The 22,401-nt window shown below is 47.8% G+C and overlaps 1 protein-coding gene across 7 annotated transcripts in view; it reads left to right on the forward strand.

Annotated features, from left to right (window-relative positions):
- Nucleotides 1–22,401, forward strand: part of depdc5 (DEP domain containing 5, GATOR1 subcomplex subunit) — a 265,638-nt gene that overhangs the window by 130,707 nt on the left and 112,530 nt on the right. For all 7 annotated transcript variants that reach the window (XR_011940662.1, XM_072498598.1, XM_072498564.1 and 4 more), the window contains exons 26-29: nt 927–1,087; nt 9,882–10,002; nt 16,547–16,714; nt 17,786–18,005. Coding sequence is in view for 6 of the 7 variants with exons in the window: in XM_072498598.1 (XP_072354699.1) it covers nt 927–1,087; nt 9,882–10,002; nt 16,547–16,714; nt 17,786–18,005 (670 nt within the window). In the remaining variant the exon portion in view is untranslated. The remainder of the gene's footprint in view (nt 1–926; nt 1,088–9,881; nt 10,003–16,546; nt 16,715–17,785; nt 18,006–22,401) is intronic.

Below are 22,401 nucleotides of genomic sequence, written 5' to 3' on the forward strand. Positions count from 1 at the left end.
ATGACTCAAGTCAGTCAATATGTGGTGGATTTCCTACCGAACACTCTCACCTCCATCTTTGGGATGAAACCCTTCAGATTGGGGAGTGGGCTGTGGCCACTCTGGGGGCGGCACTCTGGCTGGCTGGGGGGAGTGGGCCGCTCTGGCTTGCGGAAGTTGGGTGGGCCGCTCTGGTTGGGGGGTTAGTGGGCTGCTCTGGCAGGGGGAGGCGGGAGTGAGCCACTCTGGTTGGGGGGGGGGGGGGGGCGGGGGCTGTGCTGCGCTGGAGGGAGGGGGAGTGGGTCATGTTGCGCTGGGAGGAGGGGAGTACACCATGCCGCGCTGGGGGGGGCGGAGTTTGGGCCGTGCTTTGGGGGGGGGGGGAGCGTGCTGCGCTGGGAGGAGGGGAGTACACCATGCCACGCTGGGGGGGTAGTTTGGGCCGTGCTGGGGGGGGTGTGGAGCGTGCTGCGCTGGGAGGACAGTAGTGGACCATGCTGCGCTGGGAGGGAGTTTGGGGCGGGGGGGGGTGGGTGCTGCGCTGTGGGGGGGGGGGGGCGGTTTGGGATGTGCTGCGCTGGCGCCTGTCAAATGAAACAAAATATGGTAAAAGTATGAAGTGAAAATAATCAGGTATGTTGGTAAAATATAAATGAAAGCAAACTCGTTCACTGTAATTTTATGAAAATTGACAATATGGTTAGTGTTTAGAATAAACAAATAAACTTAGGATGAACTGATGACTTAAATATTAATTCCAAAGACTAGGCAGATTTACACATGGGTTATCATTTGGGACATGCACTCCAGGGTGACACACAGGCTGCACCGCAAAACAATTGGCTCTTTCGCAGGGTTGTGAATGGGTTGGATTAATTATTATTGTTGGTCGAAAGCTGAGCTCCGTATTGAAGCACCTCTGACATCTTTATTCTGCTCATTCGCAGGAGAGATGAGGACGGGCCTGTAATGACAGCCCAGCAGGTGTTTGAGGAATTCATCTGCCAGCGCCTCATGCAGGGCTATCAGATCATTGTCCTGACCAAGAACAAGCTGTCCAACGCTGCAGCCTCTGCCCCCCTCAGCAGCAGTCCCCTCTACACCCGGGGTAAGGAGTCGCACAGGTTGGTTGCGGAGCTGAAATTTTGTGTAGTAATTGAGGTCTAGAATGTAATGGTTCAGTTTTGAGTCATTGAGGTGTACAGGACGGCTTCTAATCACACCAGTTAGTTAATTGTTTGACATATTTCCTCTTGGCACTGGAGATCCTCACTGCGCCCCTTTGGAGGAGGGCAGGCAGTGGTGGAACTTTCACTTTCTGGGATCTCTACCATACGGCCACTGCAAGTGCCCCTGTGGGAGTGCAGCATTGGGCTGAGCTATGATGCCCTCCACTAAAGCCTTCAATGCCTCTGCATACACATAAAGGATGTCTGTTGGACAGAGGGTACAGGAGGTGACTTGCAACCTTGCCCCGATCTTCATAGGGAAAGGAGGAGTTCGGAACAAAAAAGGATAAGGTTGGAGGAGGAAAACATTTTGCAATTTGTTGATGTTGCTGGTACCATCACCAGCAACCGCCTCTAATCAGAGCCGCTATGTTAAAATCCCGGACCAGACCCCAACATTTGTTAGGCTTTCAGACAAGAACCCCAAACATTTATTTTCATTTCTAAAACTGTGAGGAAAGGATACCTCGCTCCAGGAGTGATTCCACTAACCAATTGGTATCTTTTATAGTAAAACACACTTTATTCTTAACACAGCATTAAACACATTAACATCACAGAACATAGATTCCAGTTAACAGTTGAACAATTCGTAAAAATCAAAGGATTTGTAACATCTAACTGATACCTTTTCTACCTCTAATCAAGCAAACCCCATCACCAGTCAAAAGCCACATATAAATAAAGTTAGCAAACACAAGGATACTTGCTTTCCTTGGAATAGAGATTTCTTGGAAAAACTGCTTGGAGAGAATGCGAGAGAGTGAGTGAGAGAGAAACATTGGTGCAAATTTTCCCCTTTTTCACGCAGCAACGAACAGCTCCTCAAACACAGCTGCAAACACCCCCCACCTTGCCTTGAAGCCCTCCGCTGAACCCCTTAATTCGTACTTGATCTTTTCCAGCCAAAGAAAGTCATACAAATCCCCCAGCCAAGCTGCCCCCCTCCGGGGTGGTGTTGTTGACCGCCACTCCAATAGAATTCTTTGCCAGGCAATCGGAGGGGTGAAGCCACAACATCGGCCCTCCTCCCCCCTATCAGCTCCAACTTCTCCAGTATCCCAAATATCGCCACCAAAGGGTCCAGCTCCACCTCCTCCCCACTATCTTTGTTAGCGTCGGAACACTCCCGCCCAAAATCTCTCCAACTTTTCGCAACCCCAGAACATATGAGCATGATTCGCCGGTCCTTGCCCACACTTCTCACACTCGTCTGCCACCCCCTGGAAGAACCCACTCATCCTCACCCAAGTCATATGTACCCTGTGTACCACCTTGAAATGTATCAGGCTCATCCTTGAGCACGAGGAGCTCACATTTACCCTTCGTAGTGTCTCATTCCATACTCCCCAGTTTATGTCCCCTCTCACTCCCCCTCCCACGTCTCCTTAATCTTCATCACCCGCTCACCTCCCTGCTCACCCAATCACCCGTATATGTCTCCAATCCTGCCCTTCCCTTCCACATCCGGACGCAGCAGTCACTCCAGCAGGGTGGATCTCAGCAACCTGGGGAACTCTTTCCAAACCTTTCGCATGAAGGCCCTTACCTGCAGGTACCTAAACTCACATCCTCTCGGGAGCTCTACCCTCTCCTTCAGTTCCTCTATACTGGCTAACCTTTCTTCCAGGTACAAATCCCTCACCTCAACCAGCCCCACTTCTCTCCACTTCCTGTACATGGCATTTATCTCTCTCTCCCCCGGCTCAAAACCATGGTTTTCGCACAATGGCGTTAACACCGACATCCCCCCATCCTAAAATACCTCCTCAGCTGGTTCCAGACCTTCACCATGGACTGCACCACCGGGCTCTCCAAGTATTTCCTTGGCGCCATTGACAATGCCGCCATCATTCTTCCTCCATCCTAACCCATTCTGCCCCTTCTCCTTCCCACCACCACCCCACCTTCTGCACGTTCACCGCCTAGTAGTAATGTAGCAGGTTCGGTAAGCCAACCCTCCCTTCTGCCTCTGTCTCTGTAACAGGGCCCTCTTATCCTTGGCACCTTTCCAGCCCATACAAAGTCCGAGATAATCATACCAGTTTTCGAAAGAAGGCTTCGGTACAAAGTTCACAAGTGTCTGGAATATGAACAGGAACCTCGGCAGAATGTTCATCTTCACCACTTGGACCCTTCCTGCCAGAGTCAAGGGCAGTGTGTTCCACCTCTTCAGATCCTGCCTAACCTCCTCCACCAGTTTTGTTAAATTCCATTTATGTAGCATCGCCCATTCCCTCATTACCTGAATCCCCAGGTAGCTACACCTGTCTGTGGCCACCTTGAATGGCAACCCCCCTAGATTGGCTCACTGACACAATTCGTTCATCGGGAGCACTTCACATTTCCCTACATTTAACTTCTATCCCGAGAACGGCGCAAACTTCCCCAACAGGCCCATGATCCTCTCCATGCTCTCCAACGGGTCCGAAACATACAAAAGTAGGTCGTCTGCATACAGCAACATCCGATGCTCCCTTCGTCCCCTCGTAAACCCGCGCCACTCTGCCGACCCCCCAAGAGCCATTGCTGGAGGCTCTATAGCCAGCACAAATAACAGCGGCAACAGCAGGCACCCCTGCCTTGTTTCCCTGTGCAGTTCAAAGTTCCGTGAACCCATGATATTGGTCCGCACACTCACCATCGGTGCCACGTATAACAGGCGCACCCATGCCACAAACTTCGGCTCAAACCGAACCTTCCCAGGACCTCACTTGGGTACCGTCACTCCACACATTCAAATGCCTTCTCCGCGTTCATGGACACCACTACCTCCGGTACCTGGGCTCTCGACGGGGTCATGATTACTTTTAACTGCCCCCTTAGGTTACTAGAAAGCTGTCTGCCCTTTAATAATAATATTAATAATTATCTTTGTTGGCACAAGTAGGCTTACATTAACACTGCAATAAAGTTACTGTGACAAGCCCCTAGTCGCCAAACTCCAGCGCCTGTTTGGGTACACAGAGGGAGAATTCAGAATGTCCAAATTACCAAACAGCACATCTTTCGAGGGTACTGGGAGGAAACCGGAGCACCCGGAGGAAACCTACGCAGACACTGGGAGAACGTGCAGACTCCGCACAGACAGTGACCCAAGCCGGGAATCAAACCTGGGACCCTGTCGCTGTGAAGCCACAATGCTAACCACTGTGCTACCGTGCTGCCCACAACAAACCTGTTTGGTCCTCTGAGACCACCCCCGGGGCACAACCTTCCATCCTTCCCGCCACCAACTTAGCCAGCCCTTTCAGATCCGTATTTAATAGCGATATGGGGCCTATATGACCCACATTCCAACAGGTCCTTCCCCCTTTTTGGTATCAATGTTATTGTTACCTGCATCATCGTCTCCGACAGCTCCCCCTTCTCCAGTGCCTCATTAAATGCCCCCAAGAGATGCCCCCAAGACTGTCGCGGACTCCTTCCAAAATTCCACTGGGTAACCATCGAGCCCCTGGGCCTTCCCCAACTTCATACCCCTTATACCGTCCAATAGCTCCCACATCCCCAGGGGCTCCTCTAGCGCCTGCCTCTTTTCTTCCTCCAACTGTGGATACCCCAGTTTGCCTAAGAAACGTCCCATGAACCCTCTTCACCCCCATGTCCGCCTTTTACAGCTCCTCGTATTAATTCCTAAACACCTTGTTTATCTTCCCTGGCTCCGACACCACATCTCCTGCCCTAGTCCGTATCTTCAAGATTTCCCTGGACGCGGCCTGCCTCGGTAGCTGATGCGCAAATATTCAACTCGCTTTCTCCCCGTATTCGTACTGCATCCCTCTTGCCCTACGCAGCTGTCCTACTACCCTCCCCGCCGTCAACCAATCAATTTGCCCCTGTAATTTGTTCCTCCTCGCCAGTCCCTCCATGGTGGGCGCCATCGATACTCCCTGTCTACCTCCACTATCTCGTTTATTAGCCGTTCATATTCCTCACTCCTTTCCCTATCTGCATGTGCCTTGAACGAGATAATCTCCCCTTGGACCATCGCTTTTAGTGCTTCCCAAAATGTGGCCACCGCACTTCCCCTTTTTGGTTGAGTCTACATCACCTTTAATCACAGCCCGCACTTTGTCACAAAACCCTCTATCTGCCAACAACCCCGAATCGAACCTCCATCCCGGCCTCTGCTCCCTTCCCGATCTAAGCTGAATCTCCAGCCAGTGTGGCATATGGTCTGAGATTACTATCGCCGAGTATTCTGCCCCCTCCACCCCAACCAAAACCTCCTGGCTCACCACAAAAAAAGTCGATTCCTGAATACACCTTATACACATGTGAGATAAAGGAATACTCCCTTCCCCCTGGGTTCTTGAAGCGCCATGGGTCCACCCATCTTTTTCATAAACCCACCCAGCTCCTTTTCCATTCATATTCTATCCATTGACCCGGGGCTCGACCTATCTACCCTCGGCTCTAGGCCACAATTAAAATCTCATCCCATAATCAACTGGTGTGTGACCAAGCCTGGGATCGCTGCCGGCAACCCCCTCATAAAACCTACATCGTCCCAATTCAGTGCCACCAGTACACCAGTACCACCGGAGTCCCTTCTAATACCCCACTCACCATTACAGATCTTCCACCGGGGTCCCTGACTTCCTTCGCGCTCACAAGTCCCGTTTTCTTACCCATCAAAATTGCCACCATCCCCACGACTTTGAATCAAACCCTGAGTGGAAAACCTGACCCACCCATCCCTTCCTCAGCCTAATCTGGTCCTTCATGCAGAGGTGCGTCTCCTGCAGAAAGACCACCTCCGCTTTTAAACTCGTTAGGTGCGCAAAGATCCAAGATCTTTTCACCGGTCCATTGAGCCTTCGCACGATCCATTGTATCAGCCTTACCGGGGACTTATGCCTCCATTCCCCGCTACCATCCGCCATCTTCACCTTTCGGCTCTACCCACGTTAATTTCACCCTGCATCTGGCGCATCCGTGGTAGCCCTGCCCCTTTCTCTGCCCCGACAATGTTTTTTTTACCCAATTCAGTTTTTCCACTTAAGGGGCAATTTAACGTGTCCAATCCACCTACCCTGTACACCTTTGGGTTGGGGGGGTTGAAACACACACAAACACGGGGAGAATGTGCAAAGTCCACATGGACAGTGACCCAGAGCCGGGATCGAAGCTGGGACCTCAGCGCCGTGAGGTAGCAGTGCTAACCACTGCTCCAACGTGCTACCCCGCCCCAAACATGTTTCTTCTCCAACCTAGCCGTGTCGTATTACCCCACCCTCCTCACGGCCACCTCTCTCTGCCTTTTCCCTCACCTCACTTCCGTTCACCAGCATTACCACCCAGCATGGCAACTCCTGCCCAAAGGCCCCTCATACTGACCCCCACCCTCACCGCTTTGTTCTGTGAAGAAGGCTCCATGCGGACTGCACCCTACCCCACCCAAACAAAGACTCCTCTCCAACCTCCCCCAAGGACAAACAAAAAGAAAAAACACAGCCACAGGCAGCAGGAGGGGGGTGGAGACAGCTGTCCCCGTACAAACTTTTCACCCCAATTATTCTTTGTCGACCCAATAGAAAAAATAAGAAAAACCCTCCACATCGGAGGAAAAGATTAAAAAAAACCTTACCCTCCCTCCAATCCCCACCCTACCCGTATTCTCAATTACTTCAAAGTGCCACCACCTCGGTCACCCAAAATTGTTCAGTTCTCCGCCAGTTTATGCTCCTTGATAAAGTCATAGGCCGCTTCTGGGGTCTCAAAATAGTATTCCTGGCCTTTGCAAGTCACCCATAGTTTCGCCGGGTTGATCTCCCCAAACCTGATCCGCTGTCGATACAGCACCGCCTTGGCTTTGTTGAACCCCGCACACTGTTTTGCCAGGTCAGCTCCAGTGTCTGGTATATTCGGACCTTGTTCCCTCCCATTCGCAGTTGCGCTTCTCCCTGGCCCATTGCAGAATCTTCTCCTTCTCCACGAACTTGTTGAGCCTCACGATCACCGCCCGTGGCGGCTCCCCTGCTCTAGGCTTCTGCCTCAGAGACCTGTGCACTCTGTTCACCTCCGGGGCCTTGTCCAGCACCCTCTCCGCCACCAGCCCCGCCAGCATCCTCAAAACTTACCTTGTGGCACTCGTACCTTCTACTTCTTCAGGCAGGGCAAATATCCGCAGATTCTGCCTTCTCAACCTATTTTCCTGTGTTGCTCTTTTTAGCCTTAGTCTATTTGCTCTGTTTACGTCACCTTTGCTCATGAGTCGCCAGGTATCTTTATGATACCGCCACGTGGTTCAAGTTCAGGTTATGATTAATAATACAGCACACCGCTTAGTAAGGATTAAAACAACAGTCATTTATTATATACAACAAGCAATATTAATACCCTAATACTACTATTTATATAATAAACCTATCACTACTGGCCAATACTTAACTTAGGAAGAGCCCACCAGGTCAGGGAAACGAATGGCTTGTCCAATCAAATCTGGCCCGCGGGATTCAAAAGGCTGCTATAGGTCGGTGGCTAGGTGTCTCTACCGGATAGCGATCGCTGATTCAAACTTACTATTACCGGTGGCTGGTCTCGCGAAGGTCTCGAGCAGGCGAAGATGAGAGAGAGAGAGATCTGAACTTGGACCTTCACTTTTATAGGGCCCAGGGGCTTCCCGCCTCCCGGGGCGGCCCTTGACCCTGAGTCCCAAGTGATTGGATTCTGTCCCCAATCTCTAGGGTCGATGTGTCCAATGGTGAGGCGATTCCTCGATCGGGGGGGTGGTCGCTCACCTGTCTTTGTTTCGGCCACTGCAGGCGCCGACAGGTCTGGCCCGGTATTCAATTGCTAATATGTTGCAATTGTTCTCGGGGATAGCCAATTTAACTGTGGATGTCTGAATAGATTGGTTGCAAACAGTCCTGAATGCAACTGTGAATACCTGGGTTGATGGGTTGTTGATAGCCCTGTGTATCGATCTGGGCTACCTTCCCAGAGCCGAATATGCAAAACTGTCTGCAGCTGCCTGCTTGTGTCTTCTTGGCTGCTTTTCCCAGCAGTCTTTCGGGTTAGCCGTTTTAAACTGGGTTTTGGCCAGATTAATCGGAACGCAGCCATTTTACATGGCTACACCTGCTCCTCCACCTTTGCTCTCAACGTCTTGCAAAGGTCTCCTAGGAACCTCACCTCCGCCTCCAGTGCCACCACCCGATCTCTGTGGTCCAACATCATCTTCTCAATCTCTCGGATCTGAGACCCCTGTGCCTCCAAGCATTTGTCCATCCTCTCCATTGAGCCCCTCAGGGGTGCCACAGCCCCTTCGAGTGACTTCGAACGATCCTCCTGCATCGCCTTCCTTTGATGGTGGAACGCTTCCTTGATGAAGGCTATCAACTGTTCCATCTGGAGCTTTGCTACTTATACTGACCCTTCCCCCTCCGCCATATTTCCACTAGCTGCTGCGCCACAGGTCCCTTCCAACTCCTTGGCCAAGTCCTTCACCTTCTGCTGGGTTTGATAACCAGCACACATACCACTCTCAGGGGGAACTTCTCCTCCGACCTTTGGTTACACTTTTCTGTCGAGGTTACACACGATTTGGGGTAAAAAGAGCTCTTTTGTACGCCTTCAAGCAGGAGCTACCCTGTGTGCGACGGTGCGGACGACCCAGTGGCACTTTCTGGGGGTGACCAAGCTACTTGACATTGACCAATCATGGGTAGCCCTGTCTAGCCATTGCTAAGGTAATTGGTTTTGCCGCCTCACCTGACTTCAGTTGATGATGGTGGGTAGGATCTTTGTTCTATTTCGGCCGCATAGGGTGAGCATCAAGCCCCTCCCAGGTGTGGTCTAACACTGCATCTTATAACCTAAACTCAGTCACTCGCCCTTGCTGCTTGCGTGCAGCATTCTTGGTCCCAACACCGGCATCCCCTGTGGCTCCAAATCAAAGCCAAATTGTGGATGTTTGCAGCCATTAGGGACCGAAAACCAATCCAACCTGAAATATGTTGGGCAGGGATGACCGAAAGGGATTTGGGAAAGGTGAGTATGTGAATTAGGTCAGAGATCAGCCATGATCTCAGTGAACGGTGAAACAGGCATGAGAAGGGCAGCACGATGGCGTTACCACTGCGACCTCACGGTGCCGAGGTTCCAGGTTCGATCCCGGCTCTGGGTCACTGTCCGTGTGGAGTTTGCACATTCTCCCCGTGTTTGTGTGGGTTTCGCCCCCAAAGATGTGCAGGCTCGGTGGATTGGCCACACTAAATTGCCCCTTAATTGGACAAAAATGAATTGGGTACTCTAAATTTAAAAAAAAAAGAAAAAGGCATGAGACGCTAAATGATCGACAACTCTTCCTATTCCATTATTGGCCATTATCTGAGGGTAAAAGGAAAGTGTATAATATACCGATCTCCCTGCCCTCATGACAAGATGGAGGGCGAGTGCAGAGCTAAGCTGTGAGTTGCAGATCAGTGCATAGACCAATAGGAAAACCAATTCTTCAATTATGTATGGCCACTATAAGCCTCTGGGATCTGGGTCTGTAGTAGATCCCATTGCATAGATCCCACAACTCAGCCAGCAAGACATTGGAATTTCTGCAATGAGTTAACACTGACTGCACTATATTTGAGTGATCCTTGCAGATGAAGTTTACTTATGAAATGCCTTATTCCTGCATCTTAGTGACTGGTGTGATGTCTGTGTCTATAGGTCTGGTGTCTAGGAACAAGCTGGAGGAGGAGGAGACTGCGTATTGGCTGAGCATGGGACGCACCTTTCATAAGGTCTGCTTAAAAGACAAGATCATAACCGTCACCCGTTACCTACCCAAGTAAGTGTCCAGCGAGTGGTTCAACTCTACCATTCATAGGGCTGGTGTTTGGATCATTTTTTCAAGATGGGGGAGGGGGGGGCAGCACGGTGGTGCAGTGGATTAGCCCTGCTGCCTCACAGGCCGAGGTCCCAGGTTCGATCCCAGCTCTGGGTCACTGTCCGTGTGAAGTTTGCACATTCTCCCCGTGTTTGCATGGGTTTCGCCCCCACAACCCAAAGATGTGCAGGCTCGGTGAATTGGCCACACAAAATTGCCCCTTAATTGGAAAAAATGAATTGGGTATTCTAAATTTTTTTATTTTCAAGATGGGGACGGATGTTTTGATGTTATTTTGTGCCTTTCTTCAAAGTAAAAGGAGAACACAGGTTTGAAAATGGGAGTGTACCCCGGGTTTTCCGACTCCAGGTTGCACAGTGATGGTACCATTTGTGTGTCGCAGACGTCCTTGACTTTAAAGCCAGTTTGACTGGCAAAGATGAGTGGCCTCTTTCTGTGCCGTAACTTTTCTATGGTTCGATTAAGTCCTCTGCAGCAGAAACCTTGACTGAGCATTCACCAAGATCAAATAAGGTCATGACAGCGTCAGATAAGGTCATGACAGCGTCAAATAAGGTCATGACAGCGTCATTGCTCTTAAATGTCAAAACTGTAAAATATTTGCATTGTGAGCATAATAAATTGCATTTATGTAGCAACTTTCATGACCTCGGGATACGCTCAAGCAGTTTACAACCTAAGAACTATCTTTGAAGTATATTCTATGTTCTATACACTATTATCATGCAGCTCTGTGGCCTCCCGTATTTTTTTGCTCTTTGGTTGCACTGCACCCTCACACAAGAGCTCATGGTGTTGGCTGGTGATGTATTAGCATGAACAGTGGATAAACTAATGAACAGCAAACAGAAAGCCAGGGTTAGTTGGTCATCTTCAGTTTGGCAAACTGTTAACTACCAGAGGGATCTGTGTTGGGGCCCCAACTGTTTACAATCTATATGAATGATTTTGCAGGAATGGCACTTTTGTCGCCAAATTTGCTGATTGATGAAATAAAGGTGGGCAGGAAAGGAAGTTGTAAAAAGAGGACGCAGAGAGCTTACAAAGGCATATTAGATAGGGAAAGTGAGTGGACAAAGATTTGACAGATGAAGTATGATGTGGGGAAAATGTGAAGTTGTCCACTTTGGCAGGAATAATAGAAAAGCAGAGTATTATTTAAATGGAGAGAGACTGCAGATTGTTGTGGTCCGGGTTTCACTGTCCACAAATCACAACACGTTAACATGCAGGTACAGGAAGTAATTGGGAAGGCAAATGGAAAGTTGCTCTTTTATTGCAAGGTTAATGGGATATAAAAGTTGGAAAGTCTTGCTACAAATGTATCAGGAATTGCAGGAGAGATGTACTTGCAGTTGGTTCAGAGAAGGTTCACAAGATTCATTCCTGGGATGATGGGGTTGCCTTATGAGCAACTGTTGAGCAGATTAGGCCTATATTCGTTGCTTTAGAAGAATGATAAGTGGGGGAATCTAGAACTAATAGCCACAGTTTAAAAAAATAATCAGGCGGTCCTTTGCTACCAAGGCAGTAGCTCGTGTTGGGAAATTTTCTGATTCAACAGACCGGTCTCCATATAAAACAGCCCTTTAGTTTCACTCCAGGTAGCCAAGGGTGAACATAGAACATACAGTGCAGAAGGAGGCCATTCGGCCAATCAGGTCTGCACCGACCCACTTAAACCCTCACTTCCACCTATCACCATAACCCAATAACCCTTCCTAACCTTTTTGGACACTAAGGGCAATTTATCATGGCCAATCCACTTAACCTGCACGTCTTTGGACTGTGGGAGGAAACCGGAGCACCCAGAGGAAACCCACGCAGACACGGGGAGAACGTGCAGACTCCGCACAGACTGACCCAAGCTGGAATCGAACCTGAGACCCTGGAGCTGTGAAGCCACAGTGCTAGCCACGTGTGCTACCGTGAGATAGAGTTTGGCCATGGTTCCCAAAAACTGATCCAGGGTGGCCAGGTGGCAATGTGTGCTGTTAGAAGGCCACTGTCCTAGTTGATTGGTTACATTTTAGGCCCTCTATCCTCACCTCTCACATCCCTTCACTTTATAACCCAATACCCATGTCACCTCTGTGCCAGCTCATGCCCTACACCGACTCCCATAATCTCTTGGCACCTCCATGCTAACTCAGCCCTTCCATGCTCATTCACCCTGCCTACACTATGTATGGAACCACTGAATCCTCTGAGAGCCCAAACTGCTATAAAAGAATTATATGAGTTTATTTGTTTACACAGGTGCAGGGAAGCATTGACTTTGCGTGATCGACATCTTTGAGGTTATAAAAAGTTGTTTTTCCCTAGTTCTCTTTTGTCAATGTCTCAATGTTTATTTGCAGAAGGTTAAGGTGTGAATTGCTTAAACATTGTGTTTTTGGTCCTTTAATGGTCTGATTAATTGACCCTTTTACAGTTGTTGGAACACCAGTTTTTTTTTTCTTCAAATAATTATTAATGGGTTTTTAAAAAATTAATTTACGGGATGTGGGCATTGCTGGTTAGGCCAGCATTTATTGCCCATCCCTAGTTGCCCTTCAGAAGGTGGTGGTGAGTTGCCTTCTTGAACCGCTGCAGTTCTTGAGGTGTAGGTACACCCACTATGCTGTTAGGGAGGGAGTTCCAGGATGTTACCCCAGCGACAGTGAAGGAGCAGCGATATATTTCCAAGTCAGGGTGGTCAGTGACTTGGAGGGGAACCTCCAGGTGATGGGGTTCCCAGGTATCTGCTGCCTTTTCACTTCTAGATGATAGTGGTCGTGGGTTTGGAAGATGTTACCTGAGGAACCTTGGTGAGTTACTGCAGTGCATCTTGAAGATGGTACATTTGGCTGCCACTATTCGTCGGTGGTGGAGGGTTTGAATGTTTGTGGAAGGAAGAGCAATCAAGTGGGCTGCTTTGTCCTGGATGGTGTCGAGCTTCTTGAGTGTTGTTGGAGCTACACTAATCCAGGCAAGTGGGGAGTATTCCATTCCACTCCTGATGTGTACCTTGAAGATGGTGGACAGGCTTTGGGGGTCAGGAGGTGAGTTACTCGCCATAGGATTCCTAGTCACACATGCCATTGCTACTATAGGATTAATTCTGCACACCGTGTACACTGGATGAATGGACGTAATGTCATGGGAGTGTCCCTTTAAGAAATGTTTTGTCTTATCACATGGCTTCAGTGACGTTATTGTGTGGGTGGAGCTGGGCTGTGGCTCTGAGTTTTACTTTCGCATTGATTTGGGGCTGTTGTGTGGTTCTGAATTTTTTGCTTTCATTTTCACATTTGGTTGCTGTATTCAGGCAGACAAGTATCTTGAAGTCTCTCTGCATTTTAAAAGCTGTTTCCAGATTACGTGATAACTTGAAAAGACATAACTGTTTTCTGGAAGAAAATTCAAACTTGCTGTTTTGGAAAGGACACAAGAGCATCCAATCCAGGTCTTGAGTGCCGTGTGCTGTGCCACAACTTTGAAAAGGCGTTTCTGGTTTATATGATCTTGTTACTAAATTGCAACAGCTTAAAGGGGGAATTTATTAAGGGTTATACATAGAGTACTGTAGCTTTGTGGGGTATTTATGTTTGTAGTTGATAAAAATGCCTACTGTGTGTGTTTATAAAAATGTTAACTAAATTCGGAGAATAAACTTCGTTGTTGATTAAAAGTGCTTTAGGCCTCTGTTGCATGACACCTGAAAGGCAGGTCCTTGTGCTCATCGTAACCACATAAGATAAAGATGCATGGCATTAAAGGGAAAGTAGTAGCATGGATAGAGGATTGGTTAATTAATAGAAAGCAAAGAGTGGGGATTAATGGGTGTTTCTCTGGTTGGCAATCAGTAGCTGGTGGTGTCCCTCAGGGATCAGTGTTGGGCCCACAATTGTTCACAATTTACATAGATGATTTGGAGTTGGGGACCAAGGGCAATGTGTCCAAGTTTGCAGACGACACTAAGATGAGTGGTAAAGCAAAAAGTGCAGAGGATACTGGAAGTCTGCAGAGGGATTTGGATGGGCTAAGTGAATGGGCTAGGGTCTGGCAGATGGAATACAATGTTGACAAATGTGAGGTTATCCATTTTGGGAGGAATAACAGCAAAATGGATTATTATTTAAATGATAAAATATTAAAACATGCTGCTGTGCAGAGAGACCTGGGTGTGCTAGTGCATGAGTTGCAAAAAGTTGGTTTACAGGTGCAACAGGTGATTAAGAAGGCGAATGGAATTTTGTCCTTCATTGCTAGAGGGATGGAGTTTAACACTAGGGAGGTTATGCTGCAATTGTACAAGGTGTTAGTGAGGCCATACCTGGAGTATTGTGTTCAGTTTTGGTCTCCTTACTTGAGAAAGGACGTACTGGCACTAGAGGAGATTCACTAGGTTAATCCCAGCGCTGAAGGGGTTGGATTACGAGGAGAGGTTGAGTAGACTGGGACTGTACTCGTTAGAAATTAGAAGGATGAGGGGGGATCTTATCGAAACATATAAAATTATGAAGAGAATAGATAGGATAGATGCGGACAGGTTGTTTCCACTGGCAGGTGAAAGCAGAACTAGGGGGCATAGCCTCAAAATAAGGGGAAGTAGGTATAGGACTGAGTTCAGGAGGAACTTCTTCACCCAAAGGGTTGTGAATCTATGGAATTCCTTGCCCAGTGAAGCAGTAGAGGCTCCTTCATTAAATGTTTTTAAGATGAAGATAGATAGTTTTTTGAAGAATAAAGGGATTAAGGGTTATGGTATTCGGGCCGGAAAGTGGAGCTGAGTCCACAAAAGATCAGCCATGATCTCATTGAATGGCGGAGCAGGCTTGAGGGGCCAGATGGCCTACTCCTGCTCCTAGTTCTTGTGTTCTTATGTAACCAAAATTAATAAACAGTTGTAAGTCAGGTGAACTCCATGATGTACTTTGGAGTTTTCTAAACCCTGGCCCATAACAGTAAAAAGGCCATGACTTGTGACTTGGCTTGGAGGCTATGAGGGGCCAATAGGAGTGATAAGGGGCATTGAGTTGCATGGCGGGGTGCGGAATAGGTAAACATTTTCAAAGGTTCTTTTCAAAAGGCTCCCGAATCCAGACTTTGGATCATGATATCTCTGATGGAGGAACTACAAGACATGAAAAAGCTGCCCAACTCAATGAAATTTGCAGGGGGCCAGGAGATTGCCTGGCTCACAATGGGCTGGCCAGGTCAGGAATGCAAGATGCAGCCTGGCTCCTCGCACCCTCATCCTGTGACACTGAAAATTGGGTATGGCAAGAATGGGGGCAAGAATCCTGGAATCCGCCCCCGCCTGCCATTTTAAAACGATTCCAGAGACCTTTTAACTCTGTTAAAATCCAGGTCAAGGAGTCTCACATTTAAGATGGAGATGAGGAGGATTTTCTTCTCTGAGGGTTAACCTTTGGGATTCTCTTCCACAGAGAACAGGGGAGGCTGAGTCATTGAATACTTTCAAGGCTGAGTTTAGACAGAATTTTGATTGGCAAGGGAGTCGAGGCTTGAGGTGAATAGGCAGGGAAGTGGAGTTAAGGCCACAGTCAGATCAACCAAGATCTTCTCAAATGACGGACCATGCCCAATGGGCCGAATGGCCTTCAACTCCATTTTATTGTGACCTTATGATTTATTTAAAAGTAAAACCACAACATCTTAAAGGTTTTGGTTCAAGCCCCACTCAACACTGGAGCACATAATCCATACCGACACTTGGGTGTATCACTGAGGAAGCACTTGTCAGAGGTGCAGCTTGTCAGAAGCCCCTCCTTTTTTCCAATGCAGTTGGGCTTAAACAATCCGATGATGCTATCTGTGGTAGAGTATGGAGATGCCTTAATGCCCTGACTGTTCTTCCCTCAGTTAACAGCGACACAACATTTGTTGTTTTGGGGTCCTGTTGGACCCTTGATGAGGGATGTGGCTGCATAAATGCAATCGTTTTTTTCAGCAGGGTGTAATTTTGGAAGAAGCTGACAGGAGATGTGGCCCAGAGGGCAGAGACTTTCCCCCATAGACATGCACTAATTTCAACAGTTGTTTTGGACCAGATTCCATGATCCTGAGTGGGGACTCGGAGTTAGTGAGAAGTGGGTCCTGGCTAGATATGGAGAGTGGGGCAGTATTGCTTGCTGAGCCACCCTGACAGCTACAGGGGCAACTGGAAATCAGATCAACCCATGCTTTAGTAGAAATCCTGTGTCTGAAAAATAATGCTTTTGAGTTCTTGAAATGTGTGATTTCTAGGACGGAAATGAGTTTGGAAAGTGTGGAGTCAAAAACAAATGATGGCTTTCATCGTATATATTTGACACAGTTTCTAAAAGCACATTGTCCTCCTCCCCTTACATTTTGGGACTGCTTCATGATGGGGAGGCTGGGGGGGCGGAAAGGATTGCAGAAAATTGGAAGAGTGAAAACTTTGCACACAGCAGCTGTGTTCTGATTCTTAACAGCTGCTTTTTCTCTTGGTTAGGTATCCTTATGAGTCTGCTCAGATCCAATACAGTTACAGCCTCTGCTCGCCACATTCCAGCATCGAGTTTGTGTCCTGCTGGGTGGAGTTCTCCCATGAGCGGCTGGAGGAGTACAAATGGAATTACCTGGATCAGTACATCTGCTCTTCGGGCTCCGAGGATTTCAGGTACGTGTCTCCGCCGTCCTGCCAGCACCCCATCTCTAAACTCTCGTGAAGGCTCTGACTTCTTTCTCCAATCCATTGGGATAAGAGCAACACTGACACTGTGCCACTGCCGCACCAAACCACACAGGAGCTAAGAATACAGCTCACATGAGTCTTAGGCTCGCAGTGACATACAACTGGATAGAGGTGCCCTGGAGCATATTGTACATGCCTACTGCAGATTTACTCTGGGAGGGTTTCAAGTTCTATCAGCTATGTTCAAGATCCTGTGCGACTGGGGAGTCAGCTGGTGACTGGAACCAGGCCAGGAGCGGAAATCTCAATAAGATGGGAGAGCTTTGCTTCTGTCCTTGGTGTCTGCTGTATAAAGACTCCACCTTGCTTCGGATGTGATTATGCCAACATTCTCCTGGCCCTGGCACCCCCAAAAAATTTGAGTCCATTGCAACTCGATGGCCTTGTACCCTGTCTTTGTATCCTCAATACCGGCGTCCTCCAATTCTGACCCCTTGACCATCCTCATTTTAATTGCTCCAGTCTGGGCGAGCATACGTTGTGTCTTGACTTTGAGCTCTGGAATTCCCTCCCTAAATCTCTCTGCCTCTCTCTTCTCCTCTGAGACATTCCTTAAACACTTACCTCTTTGACTAGGCTTTTGGTCACCTGTCCTAAAATCAGCTTGTGCGTAAAATTGTCAAATTTTGTCCGATAACTCGCCAATTAAGCATCCGAGGTTATTTTTTGCTCTGTTAAAGGTGTGCAAATGTAAGTTATCGTTTTACTGAGGAGGGGCTGCATGGTGGCATAGTGGTTAGCACTGCTGTCCCACGGTGCTGAGGACCCAGGTTCATTCCAGGTCCTGGGTCACTGTCAATGTGGAGTTTGCACATTCTCTCTGTGTCTGTGTGGGTCTCACCCCCACAACCCAGATATGTGCAGGGTAGGTGAATGGACCGCACTAAATTGTCCCTTAATTAGAAAAAAAAGATTTAGGCACTTTAAATTTTTTTTTTTAATTGTTGTACTGAGGAAGAACCTGATCTCACATTGTTTTGGATTCATGCTTCACAGCCTGATCGAATCCCTGAAGTTCTGGCGAACAAGGTTCTTGTTGTTGCCGGCCTGTGTAACAGCAACAAAACGGATCATGGAGGGAGAGACCCGCTGTGACGTTTACGGGGAGAAGCTACGCTCTGACCAGGAGGAGTGGCAGCTGCTGGATGGCTTCATTCGGTTTGTGGAGGGTTTGAACCGAATCCGTAGAAGGCATCGGTCGGACAGAATCATACGGGTGAGACTGCCTCTTCTCTTTTCAGTGGAGCACAGTTTATTGGCAACTAGTAACTTGGGCAGTGGAGTTACCCAACAAAGGGGACCCATGTTAATGTTAAGCAGCTGCCTGTCTTTCATGTTGTATTGCTTTGTTGAGCCCGTTTTGTCAGATCTTTGCTGACACGCTAGACTAAAGAGCCAATTGCCCCTTTTTGTAAGAACGCAGGAGATTTACATTGTCCACCTTGCCTTAGACATATTGTGCCAGCTAATGTGTAACATTGGTTACACCAGAGGAAGAGCTACACCCCATGAGAGTCTTCGTCGGAAAGCTAGTATCAAGACTAAAGAGTCCCACAGATAGTTTGCTTTGTTCCTCTTGTAATTTGGAAGGAAATAAATAGTGATCAACTAATGGACCGGATTTTGTGGAAAAACGGTGCCCGAATGATCAGTGTGCCACCAACCTGTGGTGAAGAAGAGATGCCCCATGAATCGTGAACCAGTAACTGCCTAATTGGAACCCCTTTTGTCATTAGTTTGTGAAAACAGCATCTCTCTCTCTCAACCTCCTGTCCCGAGTTTCATGAAGTTGCTGCATTTGCACATTAATAGCCCATTAAATTTGGCACAGTTAAGTCTTGTAATTGACAATGTAAGTACTCGGGACAATAAGTACTCTGAACAATGGGATCACTCTTGCCTGGAAAGTGAACAATTAAAAGCATGTAGTCTCATTCCTTCAGGTTGTGAATTATTAGGGTTTTTTTTTAATTAAAAATTTTACTTTTAAAATGTTATTCTTTCCATCTTTTTACTTCCTCTCTCAATCCAACCTTTCTTTTTATTTCCCATTCTAACTGATTTCACATTTATTTCACCCACTCTAAACCTTATCGGTTTGCCCTTTGTTTATTTCCCCTCCTTTCATCTCCTTGATTCAGGATAGATTGTGCATGCAGCACGGTAGCACAGTGGTTAACACCATTGCTTCACAGCCCCAGGTCCCAGGTTCGATTCCCAGCTTGGGTCACTGTATGCATGATTCCTCCGGTTTCCTCCCACAAGTCCCGAAAGACGTGATGTTAGGGAATTTGGACATTCTGAATTCTCCCTCCGTGTACCCGAACAGCCGCCGGAGTGTGGCAACTAGCGGCTTTTCACAGTAACTTCATTGCAGTCTTAATGTAAGCCTACTTGTGACAAAATATTATTATTATGTTGTATTTCACCAAGGTCCCAGCTGCCTGGTAGTCCTCATGGTGCCTTTATCAACATAAGATCATCACAAATATCATAGAATCATAGAATTTACAGTGCAGAAGGAGGCCCTTCAGCCCATCGAGACTACACCTGCCCCTGAAAGACCACCCTAGCTAAGCCCACCCCTCCACCCTAACCCGTAACCCCACCTAATGTTTGGACACTATGGGGCAATTTAGCGAGACCAATCCACCTAACTTCGCATCTTTGGATTGTGGGAGGAAACCTACACAGACTCCGCACAGCCAGTGACTGACCCAATCTGGGAATCAAACTCAGGTGCCTGGCACTGTGAAGCAACAGTGATAACCACTGTGCTACCTTGTCACCCTAAATATGAGCAGCAGTAGGACATTCAACCCTTCAAGCTTGCTCTGCCATTAAATCAGTTCAGTTCAACTCTATCCTCCAAAACTATGTCCATATTCCTTTGATTTCCTTAATATGCAAAAATCTATCGATCTCTGTCTCAAATATACTGTGATTGAGCATCCAGAGCTCTCGGGGTAGAGAATTCCAAAGATTCTTAACCCTTTGAGTGAAGCAATTTCTCCTGATCTCAGTCTTAAATACCCAACGCCTTATTCTGATATTCTGACCGCGTGTTACAGATTCCTGAGGTGCTCTCCCTTGTCAAACCCCTTCAGAATTTATATGGTACAGTAGAACAACCTATTATTAGTCTCCTCATCCCAGGAATCAGTCTAATAACCTATAATGCACTCCCTCTAAGGTAAGTATGTCCTTCCTTGGGTAAGGAGACCAAACCTGCACATAGTTCTCCAGATGTGATCTCTCACACACACTATATGATCTTCTAACAAAATAGGGCCAGCGGCATTTTTGAAACACCCTGATGTAGTTGGATTTCCACACCACCAACCTTCTACATTGTGGACAGGGGGATAGATATTGTGTTGCGAATATTGGGGAGGCGATGACGTAGTGCCATCATCACTGGACTAGTAACCCAGAGAACCAGGCTCTGGGACCCGGATTCGAATTCCACCAGGCCAAGTGGCAAAATTTGAATTTTAAAACAATCTGCAATTAAAAGTCTAATAATGACCATTGTCGATTGTCGTAAAACCCATCTCGTTCACTAATGTCCTTTAGGGAATGAAATCTGCCGCCCTTACTTGGTCTGGCCCACATGTGACTCCAGACCCACTGCCATGACTCTTAACTACCCTCTCAAGGGCAATTATGGGTGAACAATAAATGCTGGCACAGCCTGCGATGCCCACATCCCATAGATAAATGTACAAAAATATGATGAACTTCCAGTCACACAGCCGCACCATCACTAAGACTCTCTCTTCATCTCTGATGCCGCTTGACTCCAACACTGCCACTGCTTCAGTTCATCTGCTGATGAAATCCCACCTCACCCAAACACATTCCTCGCCAGCCTCCCATGGCAACACGGTGGCACAGTGGTTAGCACGGCTGCCTGACCAGTGCCAGGGACTGGGGTTCAATTATGCCATGGGTGACTGTCTGTGTGGAGTTTGCACGTTCTCGCTGTGTCTACGTAGGTTTCCTCCAGGTGCTCCAGGTTCCTCCCACAGTCCAAAGATGTGCAGGTTAGGTGGATTAGTCATGATCAGTGCATGGGGTTTCAGGGACAGGGCGGGAGTGTGTGCCTAGGGAGGGTGCTCTTTCAGAGGGACGGTGCCAAATGACCGCCTTCATTGTAGGGATTCTATGGATTCTGCCCTCCATAAACCTGAGGTTGTCCAAAGCTCTACTGCTCGTGGCCAATGTTGCATCAAATCATATTTGCCTATCCCTCCTGTGCTCGCTGTCCTACATTGGCCCTTGGTTAAGCAACACCTTGATTGTAAAATTTTCATCCTTATTCTCCAATCACATCATGGACTCACCTCTCCCTATCTCTATAATCTCCTCTAGCCTCGCAACCCTTTGAGATATCTGCATTCATCCGATTCTTGCTCTATGAGCAACCCCTATTTTAATCTCCCCGCCATTGGTGGCCATGCCTTTAGTTACCTACGTCCTGGAAATCCCTTCGTAAACCCATCCAGCCCCTGCTCTGTACCTCGTTTACCTCCTTTAAAACACTCTTTGAAAACTTCATATTGAATATGGATTTGACTAATATTTCCTTATGTGGTTCATATTAAATTTTGGTCCCAAGAAACATCTTGGGGTGGCTTTAATTGTGTTAGGGGCACAATACGAATACAAGTTGCTATTGAGTAATTTTAGCTAGCCAGGCCAATTGGATTTTACAATGCCTTCAGCCAGTTGTGCTTCCCCATGTCACTGCAGCAATGAAGAGTAAACGCAATTAGCTGGTTCATAAGTTCATAAGATTCTGGAGTGGAAATAGGCCATTCGGCCCATCGAGACTGCTCTGCCATTCTATCATGGCTGATGAGTTCCTCATCTGTTACCTGCAATGCTACAGACCAAGAACTGGATTGCAAAATCAGCCAGAGCATCTCCTCCCTGGAACACATGGTCTAGTAGACAATTTAGCCTGCCAAGCCTAAACACCTTTTTTTTTAATTTAGAGTAGCCAATTATTTTTTTTTCCAATTAAGGGGCAATTTAGCGTGGCCAATCCATCTATTCTGCACATCCACGCAGACACGGGGAGACTGCAAACTCCACGAGGACAGTGACCCAGGGCCGGGATTTGGACCTGGGTCCTCAGCGCTGTAGTCCCAGTTCTAACCACTGCGCCACATGCCACCCTGGCTAAACACCTCAAATGTGATCATGGCTGATTGCATCATGGCCTCAACTCCTCTGCCTTGGGGGCAGTATGATGGCGCAGTGATTAGCACTCTTGCCTCATGGCACCGAGGTTAGTTGTGAGGAATTGAGTGTCTCCTTAAACAACTGCCACTGCTCGTCAGCTGTCCCACCTTTTAGCCTTCCTGCCCGGTATACTCGAGCCAAATCTGTCCTCTTGCCTATGTAATTTCCTTTGTTTAATTCCAGAACACTAGTGTGGGACTCCACTTTCTCACCCCAAACTGAACCTTGAATTCTACCATACTGTGGTCACCACTCCCTAGAGGATCCTTACCTATGAGGTCATTAATTAATCCCTCCTCATTACAGAATACCAATTCGAGAGGAACCTCCTCCCTGGTTGGTTCCTCAACATACTGTTCCAG

This window comes from Scyliorhinus torazame, chromosome 1 (genome assembly GCF_047496885.1).
Source record: "Scyliorhinus torazame isolate Kashiwa2021f chromosome 1, sScyTor2.1, whole genome shotgun sequence".
Taxonomy (NCBI): Eukaryota; Metazoa; Chordata; class Chondrichthyes; order Carcharhiniformes; family Scyliorhinidae; genus Scyliorhinus; species Scyliorhinus torazame.